This window comes from Ostrinia furnacalis, unplaced genomic scaffold (assembly GCF_004193835.3).
Source record: "Ostrinia furnacalis isolate ACB-3 unplaced genomic scaffold, ASM419383v2 OfSCF2803, whole genome shotgun sequence".
NCBI lineage: Eukaryota > Metazoa > Arthropoda > Insecta > Lepidoptera > Crambidae > Ostrinia > Ostrinia furnacalis.
The window spans coordinates 236,016-256,029 of NW_021133042.1; the positions used below are offsets into that span (position 1 = coordinate 236,016).

The 20,014-nt window shown below is 37.1% G+C and overlaps 3 protein-coding genes and 1 long non-coding RNA gene across 5 annotated transcripts; 3 read left to right on the forward strand and 1 right to left on the reverse strand.

The window, feature by feature from the left end:
- Positions 1-430: 430 nt before the first annotated feature.
- Positions 431-5,093, forward strand: LOC114356405 (uncharacterized). Its single transcript, XR_003656212.1, has 2 exons — positions 431-1,321; positions 2,464-5,093. It is a non-coding gene; the product is annotated as an uncharacterized LOC114356405 (long non-coding RNA).
- On the reverse strand, positions 5,094-7,157 carry LOC114356401 (cyclin-dependent kinase 20). Its single transcript, XM_028309559.1, has 6 exons — positions 6,960-7,157; positions 6,498-6,686; positions 5,900-6,021; positions 5,697-5,811; positions 5,403-5,630; positions 5,094-5,226 (listed from the first exon to the last, which is right to left on the reverse strand). The coding sequence occupies exons 1-6, from the start codon at positions 7,155-7,157 to the stop codon at positions 5,140-5,142; spliced, it is 939 nt and encodes a 312-aa protein (XP_028165360.1). The 3' UTR covers positions 5,094-5,139.
- A 652-nt stretch (positions 7,158-7,809) lies between these two features.
- Ugt2 (uridine diphosphate glucosyltransferase 2) lies at positions 7,810-11,627 on the forward strand. Its single transcript, XM_028309552.1, has 4 exons — positions 7,810-8,705; positions 10,100-10,322; positions 10,671-10,890; positions 11,224-11,627. The coding sequence occupies exons 1-4, from the start codon at positions 7,878-7,880 to the stop codon at positions 11,525-11,527; spliced, it is 1,575 nt and encodes a 524-aa protein (XP_028165353.1). The 5' UTR covers positions 7,810-7,877; the 3' UTR covers positions 11,528-11,627.
- Positions 11,628-15,353: 3,726 nt separating this feature from the next.
- Positions 15,354-19,551, forward strand: LOC114356402 (JNK1/MAPK8-associated membrane protein). 2 transcript variants are annotated; one of them, XM_028309560.1, is made up of 5 exons: positions 15,354-15,753; positions 15,987-16,196; positions 16,435-16,604; positions 18,826-19,217; positions 19,302-19,551. In XM_028309560.1, the coding sequence occupies exons 1-4, from the start codon at positions 15,521-15,523 to the stop codon at positions 19,104-19,106; spliced, it is 894 nt and encodes a 297-aa protein (XP_028165361.1). In that variant the 5' UTR covers positions 15,354-15,520; the 3' UTR covers positions 19,107-19,217; positions 19,302-19,551. The 2 variants fall into 2 exon arrangements, with proteins under 2 accessions (XP_028165361.1, XP_028165362.1); XM_028309561.1 differs by having other exon boundaries at positions 15,990-16,196.
- The last annotated feature ends 463 nt before the right edge of the window (positions 19,552-20,014 follow it).

A 20,014-nucleotide genomic window follows, 5' to 3' on the forward strand; every position in this document is an offset into this window, starting at 1 on the left:
CGCGAGCGATAAGGATGGGGTAGCTTGGGGTCATTGGACAAAATTCTACGTGCGCACAGACCGGGCTTTAGTGAGGGAGAGGGGAGGGGGCAGTCTGTTAGCTGCACTGACCTGTCACTGGATTTTTTGCTGTCATAATATTTTTGTGCCTATTTCATTTCCATTTTGGCGCTGTAGGCAGATACGATTGTCCATGGAACTATAAATTAGCTGTCATTTTGTATGGAGACAGCCTCGCTCGACCTGGCCATCCGGCACTACCTTCACACCGCAGGGTGGGTGCGCAACTAGTTAAGTAGAGGGGGGACAGGAGGGAACGAGGGGGGGGGGGGACAACGCCGGCTGGGGCGCAACGCAATAGGTTGATCTGCGAGCACGTAGTATTTTGTCCAATGACCCCAAGCTACCCATCCTTATCGCTCGCGCGTACGCGCGAGCGCCCGTCGCACAGCCGCGATAGCAAAATAATTATTAATAAACATTACCAAGCGCCTCGGGCTTGTTACTAACTAACTAGTGCTATTGGGGACTCTGGATATGTTGTCATTAGTTTTTACCATCCACCACTATCTGCACACCGCCGCAATTAGTCAAATAGGGGAAGGAGGACGCTGGACTGGCTATAAATACGCTGGACTGGCTATAATAATAATTATGTTGGTTGTCATTTGTTAGTTACAATTTGTTTTGGACAATGGTTAGTAGGGTAGGGTATTAGTTGACGCCATTAACCAGAACCGCGTTTGGGAGGTTGACACTTAGGCAGTAATATGCTGGACTGGCTGTATATTGTAATTTATTGGAATTGTTTTAAAATCCCCCTTGAATAAAATGTAATACAGACGCTTATTTTCTATGGACCAATACAGGTAGGTATTTTTTGCCGAAATTTATATAATTGTATGTTGTAAAAATTAATGTTATTAATTAATGAAATTAAAACCAAGTTGGATAAAAATATACGTGTTATTTATGTGAAGTTTTGGATCTCTAAATTTAAAATTGCATAAATAATAAAAGATATTTAGTGTTATCAGTGTCGAAGATTATTTTGCCGATTTCGTAATGAAATATCTTGTGAAGACGAGACTAGTACACAGTAAAGGCAGACAAGCGTGTATAGCTTCTACCTCTATAAATAAAGATTTGAGATACTATTTGAGGTCAAATTGTGACTAAATATCAACAGTAATGAAAGACACTTGTTCACTTTCTATTGCGGACCCATCTCTTGACACAATCTCTATCAAAGGAGAAGGCATTTGTTATCTATAATAAAGAGAAAGATAGAGATGTGTAATTAAATCAAGACATTGTATAGGTAGCGCATTTTCTTACATAACTTTTCAATTCCTATCATTGGAGGTCCGAAAATATTTCTCATACAATTTGATACCATAATGATCATTCTTCATAAAAAATTTAAAACCTACATATTTAAAAATATAATCATTGATATTCATAATATCACTAATCATACACTTAGTTTTTACTAATATTTGTTTTCATATATTTTTCTATACTAATGATCGAAACTCATAATCATTCGAATAAATAACTATAATATTCATAAATGTGATGTATCCTAATATTTGTTTTCATAAATTTATTACTCATAAGTGTATTTATCCATATTATTGAAAATCATGATGTCTATATTCGTATTAAATCGTATTTTAACATTAAATTAATTTGAAATGGTCCAAAACAGGCAATATTTTGTGCCACAAAACTAACGTGACAGAAACGAATCGCTGCAAAACCGACTCCACGTAGTCTTGTCTGCCCTACCCCTAGAGTGTAATTTAAAAGCCGGAGGCGCGGAGGGAGGGCAGCCCTCGCCCGCTGTAACGAGGCTCAGGCGCCCGGGTGAGCTGGAGCGGCTGAGGCTGGTCGCCGAGGCGCCGAAGGCGCCGATGGCGATCCAAAAAGCCGAAGCTGCGGAAGCAAGCGTGGGTGCCCGAGCCTCGTTACGCAAGGGCGGAAGGGCTGCACATCCCGCAGCGCCGGAGACGAGGAGATACCAATGCATGCTGCATGCTAGCTTTCATGCTGCATGCTCTGCATGCTTTTATCTACTCTATTAAATTATATATGATTTTTTTAAAGATACGAGTATGTCTGTTATAAAGTAAATTATTCTGAACAACAACATTATGAGTTGAAGTATGTTCTTAGTAACAACATTATTAATTAAAACAATATGATCAATGAATGTTATGAAGAAAAAAGATCTGAAAATAAAAATTATGTATTTTAAATGTTTCTTGGTAGTAACAGTATTGATAAAAAAATTATGATCACTAACTGTTATGAGCTCCGATGGTAGTAATAAAAATGTATGAATAAAAAAAGTATGAAAAATAAAATTATGAAGAGAGATTATTATGAACACAAATCGGTAGTAAGACAAAGAATAGGATTTAGAATTTTATGTGAGCCAATATAGAACCCATTGTATAGCCAGTCCAGGAAATTTAATTGCCATACATAAAACTGATGTATGTTTATTGTAGTGATGGCAAATCGTATCGGGTAGGCTTCCAAGTACCTGATGTAAATTGTAGCGATAGTGCACAGACTTTACTAAAATTGCCGATATTTTAGTACTTGGATTTTAAGGCCACTAGCACATTTAATTTAATGAAATTAAAGATTGTTTAAAACTTTATTTTGTCTCTGTCAACCTGTTTGAAAACAATAGAGATAGTAAAATTATAATGATGTTTTAAACTTGATTTAAAAACGTGTAAGTGGCGCTAATTGATAGCTAATAAATTTGCGTAATCGAATTTTGTACTTATAAGTAACACGTCAAAATTAGTGTAAATAATGCAATTCGGCTTGTTCCCATATTATGATCCTATTTTCCAAAAGCACTTGTGTAGGTACACTTATGAAAAACATAATAATCACCTTTATGAAATGTAGCATGTTATGCAGTTTGCAATTTAATACTTGATGTTTTATTATTCCACTAACTAAAGGAAGTCTGTTTCATAGTTTAGTATGGGAACAAGCCTGAAATTCTTACGCTGAGTTGGATCACCTTAACTTTAACTATAACTAGTGTTTTTGACAAGTAACAGACTTGAAGTTTGCTATAGATAGTTAATGTAAGATGATGCAAGCTAGGGTTAGACTGTTATTGTCACCAGTAGACCTAGGATGCGCACCGCGATAAGAGTTTATCACGTCATTTTATCGATTGTACGCGATAAGCCCATACATTTGTCGTCTAAAATCGATAAGATTTTGTCACGGCGCGCAACCTAGCCCGGCTGGTTAAAATTTGAAAAGTATAGCACGTATGCCTAAGCGTGATAGCTTCTTAAAATATCGGTTACGCATTTCTGATCGAAGCCATCGCTTACTTTTGAATTAATACTTTATGGTATATTCGTTACAATTGTACCATCGATAGCACATCAGGCTATACATTTTTGTTGGAAAATAGCGCCTATTGGAACTACATAAAGGTGCCACAACGTTTGGCTTGATGCGCCGTTGTCGTCAGTACGACAAAGCCCAATGTTACTGAACTTTAGTTGTAGTAGCAATGGCTGTGCTAGTATTCTATTTTTATCTAAATTATAGATGTAGATATTTTATTGTATATAGGTTGTATTGACCAAGGTTGGGTGTCTGAGGAACATAAAGTAAAGACCATTATAAAAAGAGAAACTGCATCGAAATCTCAAACGTTATTTGCAGTTTCTTGATTGAATTGTGGTGAATTACATTATATTTCTCAGCTGTATGAATTGGAATAATGGTAGGAATGAAGAAACACAATGGAGGCCCGCATTCTGAAACTACGCTCAAACTTGATTCGAATATAAGTTTAGGTGTGTTTAAATCCAGTTTTGAGGTTCGTTTCATAATACGGACCCGAGAATAGTATAGTCGAATAGTTTAATATAACACTATAAAATTACCTCATAATCCATGGCCTTTCCTTAAATAATACTATGTCCTAGAAAGTACTGACTGAGCAATGTACTGGATATTTTGTGGTAAATCGTTAAAACTCTCGTTTGTAATGTTGAATAATATGCTTTGTTACCATAATTTTGTTTTCGCTTCTCCCTTAGTGTATTATATTAATTAATTTAAATTATTTTAGGGTTGTTTTCTGTAATTTTGGGGGTTTTCTGTAATTTAATACAAATTAAGGAAATATTATTATAGAAATTCTTCAAAGGCACATAAAATATGTTATTATACCTGTATTTACTTACATGTTGGAATATTTAGATTTTGATCTCTTATACCTTATTATGTTATTGTAATTTTGCTCTGCATTTGTGCGACAAACTATATTTATGTCAATTTTATAATAACAGTGTCCCGTATTCTAAAAATATTTTTAAGTGATTTAAATGTCAATCCTAAAAACTAGTTGAAAACAGATAATTTTCAAAGCATTATGGTTAATGATTGTTAGTAAATAGAATTCGTATACCTAATTATTATAGATTAATTTATTAAAAGAAAGTGAAAAACATTCAATGATAAAATATTCTGTTTTCATCTGGCGATATTATTATTTCTTTCTTATCAATTGTATTTTAGGTTTTATAGAAAAATATTATCTCATACAAAATATTATGGATTTTGTACGGACACATTCTGGATTGCGGTGGCGCAGTATTTCCTTCGTGATTGTCACTTGTGGCTAATATAAAAAAATCTAAGAAAATGTATTTTGTCTATGGTTGAACAAATTGATAAGTTTCAAATGGGTAATTATGAAATTACATAAAATTTAATAAATCTCTAGAGCAATTTATTTCATTAAAATCGAGCAAATGCAGGAACTTTATTAATTCTACATTAAATGCTTTAATCGCTCTAGAGAACGTTATAAATTATTTTTTTACTTAGGTGCAGGTACTTATTTGTTATTTAAGTCGTACCTATGTCTGCGCATTTTATCCCGCAATCCAGCTTTTAGTAAATACTTAATTCTTCAATGTTCTGGCTCAAAATGTACATAGATGAAAGAGTACAATTCCTTATTGTAATTACTTGTAATCTTATTAGCTATTGCATAAGTGATTCGCAATGAATAAAAAGCATTTTATGACGAATTTCGTTTTTCATTTAATTAATTTTCATATAAATTATTTTTCATAGTTATTTTGATTTATTTGGCGTTGGCTTGGGCATGTCCTCTAATGACGCGGGGTGTGGCCTGTTTTGAAACCATTGGTGCCTCAATGCCTGAAAGATAAATTTTATTTATACTATTTCATGCTTGATAAATCCCACACGATAAAAAAAATGCTATACCTGCAGGATCAAAGTTAACTTTAACAAGTCTGGACCTACCAAGGCGGGCGAGATGTGATCCAACTTTTTTTTACGTGTGAATTTCATACCTATGACTGGAAGCATACCTCTTTAGCTGATATCCTCTTGTTATCGTCGTAGAGTATGAAGGATTTAATCAGATGTATCGCATCAGGCTCGACTCCAGGCAACAATTCCGACCAGGGTGTTGGCGAGGACTCTGGGAAGGTGATCTTGTGGTAGTCTGGCAGGTCTTTATGACCTGGCCACGATTCCTCTGTAGGCGTCCCAAGGTGTTGAAGCACTATTGCCAGTTGTTCTATGTCAGATTCACCCTAAAAAAGGTTTTTGTTAAATTCATCAAAAAATGGTATGTGCAAGGTTCTTGCTTCGTTACTTACCGAGAATAGAGGTTGTTTAGTTATCATTTCAGCTATAATGCATCCCACAGCCCAGAGGTCAACTTTTTCCGTGTAATATCGTGCGCCATAAAGCAACTCTGGGGCACGGTACCACCTTTGAACCAAAAATTAGTTGTATTAGGTACTGGTCTGTTTACTTTCTCCTAGGTCTTATGGTTAAGACAGCATTAAAGGCTTATTACCTTGTAGCTACTTGGTGTGAATAGGGTCTGCCGCCGTCAGGCCAATAGAGACGCGCCAGACCCAAGTCTGCAATCTTTAGTATACCTTCATGGTTGATCAGTAGATTTGCCGGTTTTAAATCCTGTAAATTATTAAATTTAGTTTTGTCATTATTATATTGTATGTCTACCTTCAAATCAAATCATTATTCAGTAAGTAGGGCTTAAGTAGTCGCCGTCGTAATACGGCGTATACGGCGGCCGTAAGTTGAATGCGGGTAGCGCAGGGTCGGTCAGTGTGAAAATCTTTGGGGGAATCCTTAAACTCTAGCAGTGGACATAAGCCTTGCTATCCAGCAGTGGACATTTCTATTTGAAACTTTTGCCCGCGGCTTCACCCGCGTGGAATTTAGTTTTTCACAAATCGTCATAAATATAGCCTATATGTTAATCTGGGTTATAAACAACAATACTGAAAAGTTTCAACAAAATCCGTTCAGTAGTTTTTGCGTGAAAGAGTAACAAACATCCAGACATCCACATAAACTTTCGCATTTATAATATTAGTAGGATGGTCTCGCTTGTGGGTTAGAACCTGACCTAAGGGTCTAATAATTACCCTGTGCATAACGTAGTGAGCGTGCATATACCGCGTTCCCTTCAGTAGCATTTGCGCATAGGTCTTCACTCTGGGCAGCGTGAGCTCTTGCTGGCTGTGGTGCAGCATCTCCCATAACCCTGAACACATGTATTCTAGCACCAGCACCAGACTCATTCCGCGGGGGAACATGTCGTATAGCTTGATGATCTGAAAGCAGAAAGAAGTTACCCAGATACCCGTTATTAAACGGACGACCTGATTAGTGTTGCAGATAGCCGTTAGCTGGAGGTTGCAACAGGAGTTAAAGGAGGGCGTTTACCCGATAGCGATTTGACGATATAAAGTTTATTACAAAGTAGTTACCTAGCTATACGATTGGCTATACGCATGCATGGTGTAAAAGTTAGGAAGGTAGGCATAAAAGTTCACTATTAATTAGTGCTGAACACTCAGCCATGCTAAATCCAGTTTCATACTTACATATTTACAACGAAGTAGCTGCAACGCTTTTATTTCTCTCATAACATTAACAGGGATGCCGTCTTCAAGGTTTTTGATGAGTATTTTCTTGAGCGCCACTTCCCGTCCAGTGGGCAGGTGGCGGGCTTTGAAGACCAGTCCATGAGCGCCCTCCCCAATACGGCCTACTACCGAATAATTAGCCACTGTGCTATCCATGATTCAAAGGCTTTTGCCTTTTTCCAAAATAATCGTGAACTGATACACGAAGTTTGTTTTTAATGCAGTGTTGACAGTCGCCATGGTTGCGTTTGTTTAGCAATTCGTTGCCGTTGGATACCATTTTTTTTAAATAGAGATATAGATAGAGAGAAACGAACATTTAACTCATAACTATCGTCAATGCGCTATCGATACAAATTACAAAATTATTTTTGTTTCGGTATTCTGGTAAAGCTACCTAATAGGTACTTATGTAAGATATTATATTAGTTCGGTTTTGGAATTCAATTCCCGTAAGGGAAAATTAGGCTTAGGTAGTATGATACCCTCTACGTTGGGTTAAGGGTTTGGTTCACATCTGGATTTTAATCACTGAGTTTTTCACCTAAAAATCGAACCCAGGACCTCCGGGCCAAGAGCGTTTATTAGAGTCTAACCACTAAGTACTTACCTACCTAGAGCTAGATCAAATTGTAATGTGTTAATACAAGTAAGTAAGTACTAAAAGATCATGACCACGCTACACTTGGGAAATATTTGATTGTTCATTGTTTCGATTCATTTCTAGGTCTGTCCGCTTCATAATTCTTTGCATTTTGCTAGTTATTTGTACAGGTGTTTTGTCCACAGTGAAAACCACCTGGTTCTTAATATGGCCTTTTATATTCCACGTCGATGCTGGACGGACGTTAAGTAATAGTGTTAAAATAGTGAAAAATGGGCGTGTTGAAGTTTAGTGGACTGTTCATATTACTTTACCTGTGCAGCGCTGCAAATGCGGCGTCCATATTAGTCCTCATCTCATCTCTGTCTTATTCTGACCATTTAGTATTTAGAGGCTATGTGTCGCAACTCGCACAGAAAGGACACTCCGTGGTGCTGATGACCGCATATCCAGGCCACTTCCAATATCCTGATGTCGAAAGAATTGTAGAGCTAGATGTAAGCCAGGAGTCAGGACAATACTGGGACGATCATAAGGACTTGATGACCAACGTCAACGACTATTTGCCTAGAATACGAGCTATCAATGAATTGAAATTGAAAATAGCCATCGCCCAGTTAAGATCGAAGCAAATGACAGCTCTACTCATTAACCCCAATATTAAGTTTGATTTGGTGGTGACTGAAGCTGATGTCCCGCTCTTGTACGCGGTTGCCGAGAAATACAAGGCTCCTCACATTGCATTCACTACATCGAGCGGTAAATTGCACCAGTATGAAGCTAAAGGTAACCCCATTCACCCAGCATATTACCTCGACGTGAACTCTTTGAACAGTGGACAAATGTCCAACTGGGAGAAGTTGGTGGAGTTCTATCGTCATATTCAAACATACAACGATTACTATTACAACTTCCAACCACTCTGTGATATTGCCGCTAAGAAAATCTTTGATATGAAAAGAAGTCTTCTAGAAGTGGAGCAAGATATTGATATGCTCTTCGTTGCGAATAATCCAGTTTTGCTCGGAAATAGACCTACAGTTCCAGCGATTAGATACGTAGACCGCTTGCATCTTAGACCAGGTCTTCATCTGCCTCAGGTAATAATATAGGTTTCTAATGTTTCATTAAAGTTAGTACCTATGTATGATAATATTCACGAAAGTAGATGCTGTGGTAGGTGCTTAGTCGACTCATAATACAGTTAACGAGTAAGCAGACAGCTTCACCTCATTGCCTTATTAAGGATGATGGGCAACAATGTATGGAAAGTGGTACCCGCTCCAATAGCCATAACCAATATATATTTCAAAAGGTCTTTAGATGTAGGAAAATGTCTGCTATGGGGCCAGTTCTAATTCACGTTTTGAAAGCAGTAATTCCACTAAGTATTATAATGAAAGTATAACACAATCATCCATGTATACGAGTATGTATTATGACTACAATCTATTAATATAACTAAAATAAGCATTGGAAAGGAAAGGATTATACCTACGATGAACTACCCAAGCTATTAGCTCTTTATTCGCTTTCATCATCATCATCATGATCATTTTAGCCATAGAACGTCCAGTTGAACATAGGCCTCCTCCAATGATTTCCACAATGGCCGGTTGGTGGCGGCCTGCATCTAGCGCCTTCCCGCTACCTTTATGAGGTCGTCGGTCCATCTTGTGGGTAGACTTATTGGGTCTTGTGGATTTATTCGCTTTAGCAACCCATAATAAAACCCTTAAGAAGTTATAAAACTCCAACCCCTTTATTAATAAAAGTTACACCCTAGTTGAACTCTGGTTTAACTTGTCATTTGGTATGGAAATGTCATATTAATCCAAGGTTCATCCTAGGTATAACCTTTTATTAATATGGGGGGGTAGTAGTTCTTCAAATAAAAACATTTATTTCACAACTATCCCTATCAATAATTATAGAGTTATGGAAGGATGCTGGAGCAGTAAACCCTTCATGCCTCGCATAACCTAAGTACCATACGATGGACACGTATGATACTTAGGTTACACAAAAAGTATGTTTATCTTCGAACACAACCAGATCTGAGGCTGGTGGCCATAGTAAATGTTGTTCATCTTGGTAAGACCTTTCAAATGACACTACAAACATAACTATTGGAGCCGGGTACCATTTTTCAAAAAAGTATGTTTATCTTCGAACACAACCAGATCTGAGCCTGGTGGCCATAGTAAAAGTTGTTCGTCTTGGTAAGACCTTTCAAACGACACTAGAAGCATATCTATTGGAGCCGGGTACCATTTTGCCCATTGTCCTTTAACGGACGAAATAGTGTTCGCGACGCGATAATCGAACCTACGATTTCTCGTCCTACACTTAATCATAGCAACAGGTTAATACTCATATATTATTATCTGACACGTAATTTTAAGACTTACCTACTTAAGCATATAAATGTTTAAAAATTAAGAGATGAACCTTGTAGTATTTACTACAATAATATTATTGCTCTTTCTTTCAGAACCTGCAAACGTTTTTGGACTCGGCCACAAAGGGAATTGTGTACTTCAGCTTAGGTGCTCTGCAAGAGCCAGAAATGCTGGCACCCGCTATCCTGAACACCTTGGCAGATGCGTTCCGCGAACTACCCTACACTATCCTGTGGAAGATCGCGAACACCACCATGATCAACAAGTCCGACAACGTTTTGGCTCAACAGTGGTTCCCTCAGCAAGAAATTCTTGGTAAGTTACCTACTTGAAGGTACAGAAGTTGTCATTTAATCAGGGTTTGGGTTCAGTCTCTTATTATGCTGTTTAAAAGTTGATCTCTTAGGTAGGTATACAACGTTAGATTACGTTTAATTTATAAAGATCGACATACTCGTATTGACCAGGTCATGTATTCAGCCTCTACTGCAAAAGCACGACCACCTCTAATTTACTACACGCAAACATGACTTAATACTTATGTATTGTTTGCAGTCTGCACCCAACTCAGATATTTGAGATGAGCTAAAGTTAAAATAACTTAACTAGCTTAGCCCTTTGTGTAAAATAGGATTTAAGTAAACTTTTATTTTTTTATTTCAGCTCATCCAAACGTTAAAGCCTTCATTACAAGCGGTGGATCTCGCTCTTTGGAGGAAGCTGTTTTTTACGAAGTACCAATAATTGGCTTTCCACTGCAAAAGCCTACAAAAACTTTCATTGAACAAATCACTAAGTTTGGGGCAGGAGAGTTATTAGATCCTTACAATTTGGAGAAGGAAACAGTGAAGTCGACGATCGAAGCCGTTGTTACAAATGAACAGTAAGTTAAAGAGCAAACTGTACCTACTTATATTACGTACCTAAGTACTCAAAGTATTTCCTTGTTATATCCTGTGTTATGAATTCGAACCTTGTATTGAGCTGTTGACTAAGGTCAATATTAAACCGCTGTGGATCAATCTTCCGGGATGTCGCTAGAAATGGCAGGCGAATTCGCCTAAATTGCATGTTTCTTCTAGTGACAGATCAATGAGCACATGAGTAAAGAAATAGAATTCTTAACATACTTTATTTGTTGTTTCATAACATAACTTACTTTATTGCCGTTTAAGGACACTAAATTGTATCTTAATTCTTAAATTTTTGTTGTCAGGTACAAAATATCCATGTCGAAACTGAGGCGTGCGGCTTTCGATCCAGCAATATCAGGCCCTGAAACTGCTACGTGGTGGACCGAGTATGTCTTGAGCAACAAAGGGGCTCGTCACCTCCGATCTTCCGCCGTTGGCAGCAGCTTTACCAAATACTTCATGCTGGATATCGCGTTATCCCTTGGCGCGGTTATTTTGGTGTTCATTTTCCTGGCCTTCTTAATTTTACGTTATATCGTTAGGCGTCTCCTTTCCCGTTTCTTTGGGAAGCGTTTTGACGAGAGTGGAAAATTCAAAGCTCTATAAAAGGAAAACTAATGTAATCATTATTAACTTTATGAATGTAATCTACCTATGTGATGGAAATTGAAAAAAGAAACAAGTTTATTATTAAAAGTTAATAAATGCACATGTTTGCAGTCGTTTTCATTTTACTTAATCGAACAAGATCAATTTATCATAGCTCATCATAATTAAGTACTGTGGGTACACGTTTACGTAATTTTAAATTAAGTGATGATGAGGGTCCCGTCGACGGGTCCATATTCGGTTGCATAAAAAATATTGTCATAATTTAAGAGTGCATAAAGTTTTTTGGCATACCTACTCATCATTTCGCATAACGTTCATACAGAATAAATCATAAGGCATATTTTTTTTGCCATAACCACTTTTATTATAACAATATTTTAGTAGGTATATATTTTTTCCGTATTCTTGTTTTTTTTAATAACGATTTCTAGGCATAACATTTATTGGCATCTAAACCAATGCCATAAATATTACCATTCATAATACAAAATACCATAATTTTAACAAATATGAAATATAAAAATGTTATAGGTACACATAAAATATAAGTTAACAAATATAAATAGACAAGCAAGCATGCAAACAAGCATGCAAGCAAGCAGAATGCATGCAATCAAACAGCAAGCATGCAAGCAAGCAGCAAGCAAGCAGCAAGCAAGCATGCAAGCAAGCAGCAAGCAAGCATGCAAGCAAGCAGCAAGCATGCAATCAAGCAGCAAACACGCAAGCATGCAAGCAAGCAGCAAGCAAGCAGCAAGCAAGCATGCATGCAAGCAAGCATGCAAGCAAGCATTAGGATTGCCTTATCTCCGGCGCTGCGGGAAGTGCGGTCCTTCCGCTCTGGCGTAACATATACCCGGCATGCCATGCTCGCTTCCGCAGCTTCGGCTTGCTGGTCGCCTTCGGCGACCAGCCTCAGCCGCTCCAGCTCGCACGGCTGCCGGATATATGTTACAGCGAGCGAGGACCGCACTCCCTCCGCGCCTCCGGCTTTTAAATTACACTCTAGTATAGGGCTGACTAGTACCACGTGGAAGAGACCACGGCCAGTCGGGATCAACATAATTTCAGACCAGGCAAGCTTAATGTTGTAAAAGAAATGTGGACTGTATAATATGTGCGTTATAATAGATAAGGGGGCGTCCATAAATTACGTGAGACAATTTTGGCCATTTTTCAACCCCCCCGCCCCCCTTGGTGAGATTTGGTGAGATTTTGCCTGACCCCCTCCCCCACCCCCCTAATCTCACGTGATATTTAATAAAATGCCTATTTTGCAATGTCTATGCTTCGAGTCTATTAGATTTATATGAAAAAATCATTAACCCAGTGTCATGCCACGCGCAGTGCAGGGTTCCGTAGCTTCCCGTCGTTTAGTAAGACCACAGAATAATAATAAGTACTACGTACAGAAGTTTTACTTCGCGAAGGTATTTAAAAAAATGTATGCTCAATGTCATTAACAATATGGTGTAATTTAGCCTGTCTCAAGAGTCAAGCACCATTTTGTTGACAAACGTCAGTGATCGGCACTGCGCCGAAGCTATAGGGCTGACTTCGGTAAAATGATGTGACGTGAGGTGCCAAACTGCGGAAAATGGCGGAGGAAATACATGATTTAGCATAAATTATCATGAATAATATTAACTACTTATTTACCTCTCAGTGTCTTGAGGCAACTTAAAAAAGTACATTCTGTGTTTTTATTCTTATTTAAGCAGTTAAATACTGCACAGTATTTAGAACACCATTTTCTTTATTTTCTTCCATCATACACAAGAATACGCGTGCGTGAGTCAATGTTCGCTCGTATGTGAGGCCTTGTCGAATAGTATCCTGTAGGTGGGCCATCGTGCGTGTTTTGTTTTCGATGTAAACTCGCGGAGATGAACAGGCCTGGTAATACAAGCAATTGCTTCAACCTAGGACCAGTTTTTTTATTCAGAGTTAAAATAACTAGTTGTTAAATTTTGCTACTAATGGTTAAATATTAATAAAATGTAAACTAATAGTTAAAAAATGTACTAAAAGTCAAGTTAAACATTGTTATAAAAACATTTTTTTCTGTTATTTAACCACTTGTCATTTGACATCTATCAAATTTGACTATTGGTTACTTTAACTACGAATACATAATATTTTCATACGTATGTAATGTCATTTTTTTAGGGTTCCGTAGTCCTGACAAGGAACCCTTATGGTTTCGATATGTCTGTCTGTCTGTCCGAGGTTTCGCTTGGAAACTATTGGCACTAGGGAGCTGTAATTTTGTGAAGGTATGTATAATGTATATTAAGCACGCCGACAAAACGGTAAAATAAAATTTTGAAAAAAAAATTTCTAGGGTAGCTCCCCTGCATGTAAAGTGGGGATGAATTTATTCAAGGAAAACTATAATGGTGCACCATAACGGTTAAGATACATTACTTAGTTTAAGAGTAATAGTCATTTGACTCATGTATTATACAATTTCTTAACCAGTAAAAATTCCTTACAAGAAAATATGAAAAGTGACTTTAGATGAAGTAATTGCTTGCTTCTGAAATATATTGTGGTAACGACAGACAACTACGGAACCCTACACTGCGCGTGGCACGACACGCACTTGGCCAATTTTTTACGCAATAGCGATGCCGATGAGGTTTTTTTTTTAATTTCGAATTTTCTTAATTTCGACACTTATTCTGCATCTTTAGTGTTCACAAATGCAGATGGAGGCATTTTTAGTTTCATTTGATTAGACGGTTTAGAATAAATTGTCATTATCATCATATAAAAAAATCATTTTTTTTTTACTTCTATAACCCAGTTTTCTGGCAATTTTACTCTATTTCTTGCGGGAAAAATTACGTGATATTTTCCGAGACCCCCCCTCTCCGTGAGATTAAGTGAGGTTTTCGTTGACCCCCTCCCCCCCCTAAAAGTCTCACGTAATTTATGGACGCCCCCTAAGAGGGATTCGAGATCAAACAGAATGTATTTTCACGAGCTTAAGTTTTCTAAGAGACAGGTCAAAAATTAAGAAAAAAAATGACAATGATACAGAGAATTTAGTTTTTGCAAATCTATAGGCCGAAAGAGTATAAAGGTGGAAGGAGGATCGTTCGCAACATCACAAATACATAATTATTTACTCTTCAATGTTGGTTGCTCTTATAGACAATATTTATGACTTTAAATGTTATAAATAATTAAATTATGTTTATAGTATTTTATTAAAAACAAACTTTATGTATATAAAAATTATGTTCTTTACATTTATGATTATTTAAATTATGATATTGAAAATTAGAGAAAGTTATTATTATGCCTAAGAAACCATTATGCATTTAGAAAACTATGCATATCAAAGATTATGCGAAAAAACTTTATGCAAATACTGTTATGCCAAACTAAATTATGATGAAAAATGTTATGCGTCTGAGAGGGCACCCCCGTCGTCGACCGTCGTAAATAATTGACGGTACTGCAGTGTGAGTGGTGAAGACAGTGGCGCCAACTGGTGAGCGCTAAAGCGGTAAGAAGACTATCACATTTGCATTCTCCAAGATGGCGCCAGTCGCCACTGTAGAGTAGGGTCATCATGTCTATAGCAATGTTAAATAAATAATAAATGTTAAGTCTAAAAACGATCTCTCATTTCGCTTTATTTTGTTGCCCAACTGGCTAAATTTAGTTTTCCAAGAAAGATCCATAATAATAATTCTGTTTTAGACTGTTTAAGTACTTATATCCATGCTATTAAAAAAAAGTCTGCTGTCACTGATCTGTCAAAATTAACTGTCAATGTCAATTTTTTTTTTGGCATTGCAGTGTTTACAGTAAAATTCAGTGAATTTGTTTTGAAATTACAGTTCCTCATCAATATTTGTGTCCATCACCATGATAAAATATTGATATTAATTTTACGTAACAGGCTATATTCGTAATACGGTTATCCATAAACATGCATTAACGCAAAGTGTTACTCCAGAATTGAATCAAATAATGTCTGCTGTAAGGACATGTCCTGGGCTATACTGCGGCCGTACGGAGCTTGAAGATGGCATCTGGAGTGACTGCGGAGCCTGCCCTAGGGGGTTCCGTACAAATGCATCCAGCTACTGCACCCCTTGCGCCGATGAGCCTACCCTGTACGATTGGCAGTATCTAGGGTTTATGGTGCTATTGCCGCTAGTTTTGCACTGGTTTTTCATTGATATGGTCTCTGCAGGCAAAGGGTAAGCTTAGTTGTTGTTTTGGAACATAATTGAGCAAGTTAACTGAAACAAACCAATAGTTTGGTTTTTTTAACAAGGAAATTAAGCTTAATCAGCTGATATCGGTTTGAAACAGAATGAAAACAATATGTTAGATAGTAGGTAGGTGCTTACATAAAAAAATCTTATTTGAATTATTTCACTATTTCTTATTTACTTCATCTCATTATGACTAAACAACATCCAAATTCCAGCAGAGAAGGAATCGTGATCCAGCACTTGTGTGCATTTGGAGAGGTGGTGTCAGGGACTCTTGCTGCACTCCTAGTGCTGCCCCCGGCTGGCACTATAGCGCTGCATGTGTGTACACCGAAGGCCCTGTCCGACTGGTACACATTGCTGCATAACCCACAGCCTGACTATAAGGAGACACTGCACTGCACTCAGGAAGCGGTGTATCCTCTGTGAGTATAATATTATTTAGATTCTTGTTTTTTAATTAAGAAGGCAATAGCCCCTCAGTACGTTAAAATAGAGCAGAGTTGTCAATGGTACATTGGATTGTACCTGTATGTTGTAAAATAGCTATTTACACACTGCTACTGCATATTGATGTGTCTATTTCCCTTGATATGTTCTCAGCTGCATAACTGACAACAGATATTAATGTGTCAATTTCACTAAAGTATATTTTTTTTCCAGGTATACAATAGTTTTGCTAATATACGTCTTTAGTTTGCTGATGACCATAACACTGAGGCCATGGCTGCTAGCGTGGCACTCCTCCAGTTCTGGCAAGAAAGCCATATACTGTGCGTTGTACTTCTACCCGATACTGGTGCTCATACACACTGTTGCTGCAGGATTGATTTGTAAGTATTTGTGTTATAATGTAATAGTTTATTTACAAGAGGCAGGAACAATCACCTTTGATATACAGGGTGTCCCGTAATGTAACGTCAAGCCGGAACTGGGTGTTGAGGCAAGTTATGCTGGTTATCAGAAAAATATAAAAAAAAATCTATGTGGCATTTTGTCAAAATAATAGGCATTTAAAAAAAAATAAAAAATTCTACTCCCGGTGACGGTCCTTTTACTCGTGTTGCCACAAATCTTCACTTTTTCCAAATTTTTTTTTTCTTATGTAACCCAGAATAATGCTTCTCTAAATTGTTATCAAAATTACAAAACCAGCTGCTCCAGCTTGGATGAAAAAAATACATTATTCCCAAAAAAAATTTCAAAATAAAAATTTTGCCTAGTTTAAACTGACTGTACTGAAAAAAAAATGTACTACGCGAGTGTGGCAAGTGACGTCATAATTTGGCGCATTTAGTAAGGATTCCAAAATGGTATAACACTTGGTAAATTTTTGCTGTAATTGTCGACAATTTTTGGTTTTTTGGAAATAGTCCCGTTTTTAACTTTATCTACCTTGGTTAAAATTTTTTATTCTAATATGCCCAAAATTCAAGTTTCTGTGACTGACTACCGTACAGTCAGTCACAGAAACTTTTGTCACCATGACAGTAATTAGTAGTTGACATACTGTGACAAAAGTCACCCGTGCGCGCGCGCCTTTACTACCTGCTCTGCCTGTACTTGTACTTGGTAACAGGGATAATAAGGATATGAAGTTTCGGTTATGGATACGGTTACGGATATTAGAATAATATTATACCGGTTTCGGTTACGGTCACGGATATGAAATCATTTCAGATTATCCGAAAGTCTCGGATAATTTCGGTTACGGAATTATTAGAATTTCAAAAATGTAGGTATAATACAAATAGCAAGATGCTGCGTGAGCGTGACCCACATAGCTACTTTATGTACCAACTAAGACGACACCTATGTATGATAAAGGTAAAACAGGCTGGCATATTAGATGGTGCCAGCGAATGCCAGACAAGTTGGTAACAAATATTAAGATTTAAGGTACAATTCCAAGACGGGCCGCAGACCGCAAACTGCAACCGCAAACTGCAAAACTATGAAATCGGCAGCGCGGCATTGCAGCTGCGGCGTGTATACTGCAGATTTCATAGAGTTTTGCAGTTTGGAATTGTACCCTTAGACTCCGCCTTTATCAGAATCAGTTTCGGTTACGGTTATGGATATTTTTTTATTTCGGATATCCGATAGTTTCGGTTACGGTTACGGATATCCATAACATCCCTGCTTGGTAAGATGGCCCTCTCCTTCCCGCTCATACCTTTTAAAATGGCTTCTCCACCTCACTTAAGCCAGAAACTTGAATTTTGGGCACATTAGAATAATATTTTTAACCAAGGTAGATAAAGTTAAAAACGGGATTATTTCCAATAAACAAAAATTGTCGACAATTACACCAAGATTTTACAAAGTGTTATACCATTTTGGAATCCTTACTAAATGCGCCAAATTATGACGTCACTTGCCACACTCGCGTAGTACATTTTTTTTTCAGTACAGTCAGTTTAAACTAGGCAAAATTTTTATTTTGATATTTTTTTGGGAATAATGTATTTTTTTCATCCAAGTTGAAGCAGCTGGTTTTATAATTTTGATAACAATTTAGAGAAGCATTATTCAGGGTTATATAACAAAAAATAAATTTGGAAAAACTGAAGATTTGTGGCAACACGAGTAAAAAGACCGTCACCGGGAGTAGAATTTTTTTATTTTTTTTAAATGCCTATTATTTTGACAAAATGCCACATAGATTTTTTTTTATATTTTTCTGATAACTAGCATAACTTGCCTCAACACCCAGTTCCGGCTTGACGTTACATTACGGGACACCCTGTATATGTCAATTAAAAATGTAGTTTATTTCTTAGGCCCAGAACAGACGGTGAAACGCAAGTGCAACGAAACTGCAACTTTCTGATGATTCTGATGAATGACACTGAAACTGAAAGTTTCAAACTGGTCGCATCATGTGTGGTCTCTCAACGGACGCTATGGCAGAAACTTAGATGTAACTCAAAAGTAACTAGCAGTTGTGTTTCACCGTCTGTTCTGGGCCTTAGTGTCATTTACAATGAAGTCATTTATGGGACCTTGGAATTAACTAATGGGAAATATTAATTTAAAATATTTTATTTTCAGATTGTTCATTTCCCTACATAATCATAATAATATCAATGATGACATCAGCATCTCACTTCTCCATAAAGATTGATCAGTCAGCACCAGCCCTGCTGATCTCCTCAATGACAAACTCGCGGAACCTGATCATCCTTGTTGGACATTGGTTGGTTCACGCGTATGGGATTATATCTCTAACTGGGTTCAAGGAACTCTGGTACTTGTCACTAGTACCTGCCCCAGCTCTGTTCTACATTCTTACGGCACAGTTCACGGACCCCATGAAGATACACAATGATTGACAGACTCCCAAAACAAGTGTGAAAAATAGGGAACACAGAAATTCAGTATTATTTACCAATATTTTGTGATCAAAATGTTGAAAAATAATAGTTACAGAAACGTTTTTATTTTAATCCTTCAAGGCCTGCAAATCTAGACACAATAGATAATCAATTGTTATGACATTAATGAATGCCGTCTGGGACTCAAGCGGGTAATTTAAACTAATTTCGAGCAATAATTACGATTTGAAGTAATATGGAAAGGAACGTGTATTAATTCACCAATCTGCATCTGGTGACGTCACACTTGGTGTTCTATAAAATAAACGCAAACAAAAATAATGCATGTTCCCTATTAACGAAGTGCGTTGTTGTGCGAAATTAGACTTTAATAGTGATAGTGTAATGGATTCTTTGTAAATATTGTTACTTGTTAAGATATTATATTATGTGTTTAACTGGAGCTGCCTTTTCTTATTATTATACTCGTATTACCACTCTACATAGAGTTCCTAATTCCAAATTTTAATCTGCCATTTATTTAATTTTTAAGATTAAGTTTAAACGAAAGTAATAAAAATCTTTATTTGCATTGAAATCAATAAATTAAGTAATAGTCAATCGAGTTGCTGAATAAGTGACGTCATAGGCTTTACAAAAACTGAATGAATGTTGCTATTGAATGGTGGCTATATCTAAATGTACATAAGGTTAACTTTTAAGCTACTTTTTAGCTTGCAAATGCTAATAATTTCCGAGCTTTACAAATTTTCCTCGACAAATCGGAATCCACGCGTGTGGAAACGCGCGAAATAACCATAAATTACCGCTTCCCAGAAACGCCAAGCAAGGGTCAGTGTTTTTATGTGCGATATACAAAATAAAACCGCGGGAAGAATACATGTGTCATGTAATAAACACACACA

Excerpts from the sequence above, each read along its gene's own strand:
- LOC114356401 (XM_028309559.1), bottom strand. The coding sequence starts at position 7,157 with ATGGATAGCACAGTGGCTAATTATTCGGTAGTAGGCCGTATTGGGGAG. Across the intron at positions 6,022-6,497 it reads CTCACTACGTTATGCACAGG|GATTTAAAACCGGCAAATCT; the intron begins GTAATTATTAGA and ends AATAATTTACAG. Across the intron at positions 5,227-5,402 it reads AGAGGATATCAGCTAAAGAG|GCATTGAGGCACCAATGGTT; the intron begins GTATGCTTCCAG and ends TTTATCTTTCAG.
- LOC114356402 (XM_028309560.1), top strand. The coding sequence starts at position 15,521 with ATGTCTGCTGTAAGGACATGTCCTGGGCTATACTGCGGCCGTACGGAG. Across the intron at positions 15,754-15,986 it reads ATGGTCTCTGCAGGCAAAGG|CAGAGAAGGAATCGTGATCC; the intron begins GTAAGCTTAGTT and ends TCCAAATTCCAG. Across the intron at positions 16,605-18,825 it reads TGTTGCTGCAGGATTGATTT|ATTGTTCATTTCCCTACATA; the intron begins GTAAGTATTTGT and ends TTTTATTTTCAG.
- Ugt2 (XM_028309552.1), top strand. The coding sequence starts at position 7,878 with ATGGGCGTGTTGAAGTTTAGTGGACTGTTCATATTACTTTACCTGTGC. Across the intron at positions 10,323-10,670 it reads CCCTCAGCAAGAAATTCTTG|CTCATCCAAACGTTAAAGCC; the intron begins GTAAGTTACCTA and ends TTTTTATTTCAG. Across the intron at positions 10,891-11,223 it reads GCCGTTGTTACAAATGAACA|GTACAAAATATCCATGTCGA; the intron begins GTAAGTTAAAGA and ends TTTTGTTGTCAG.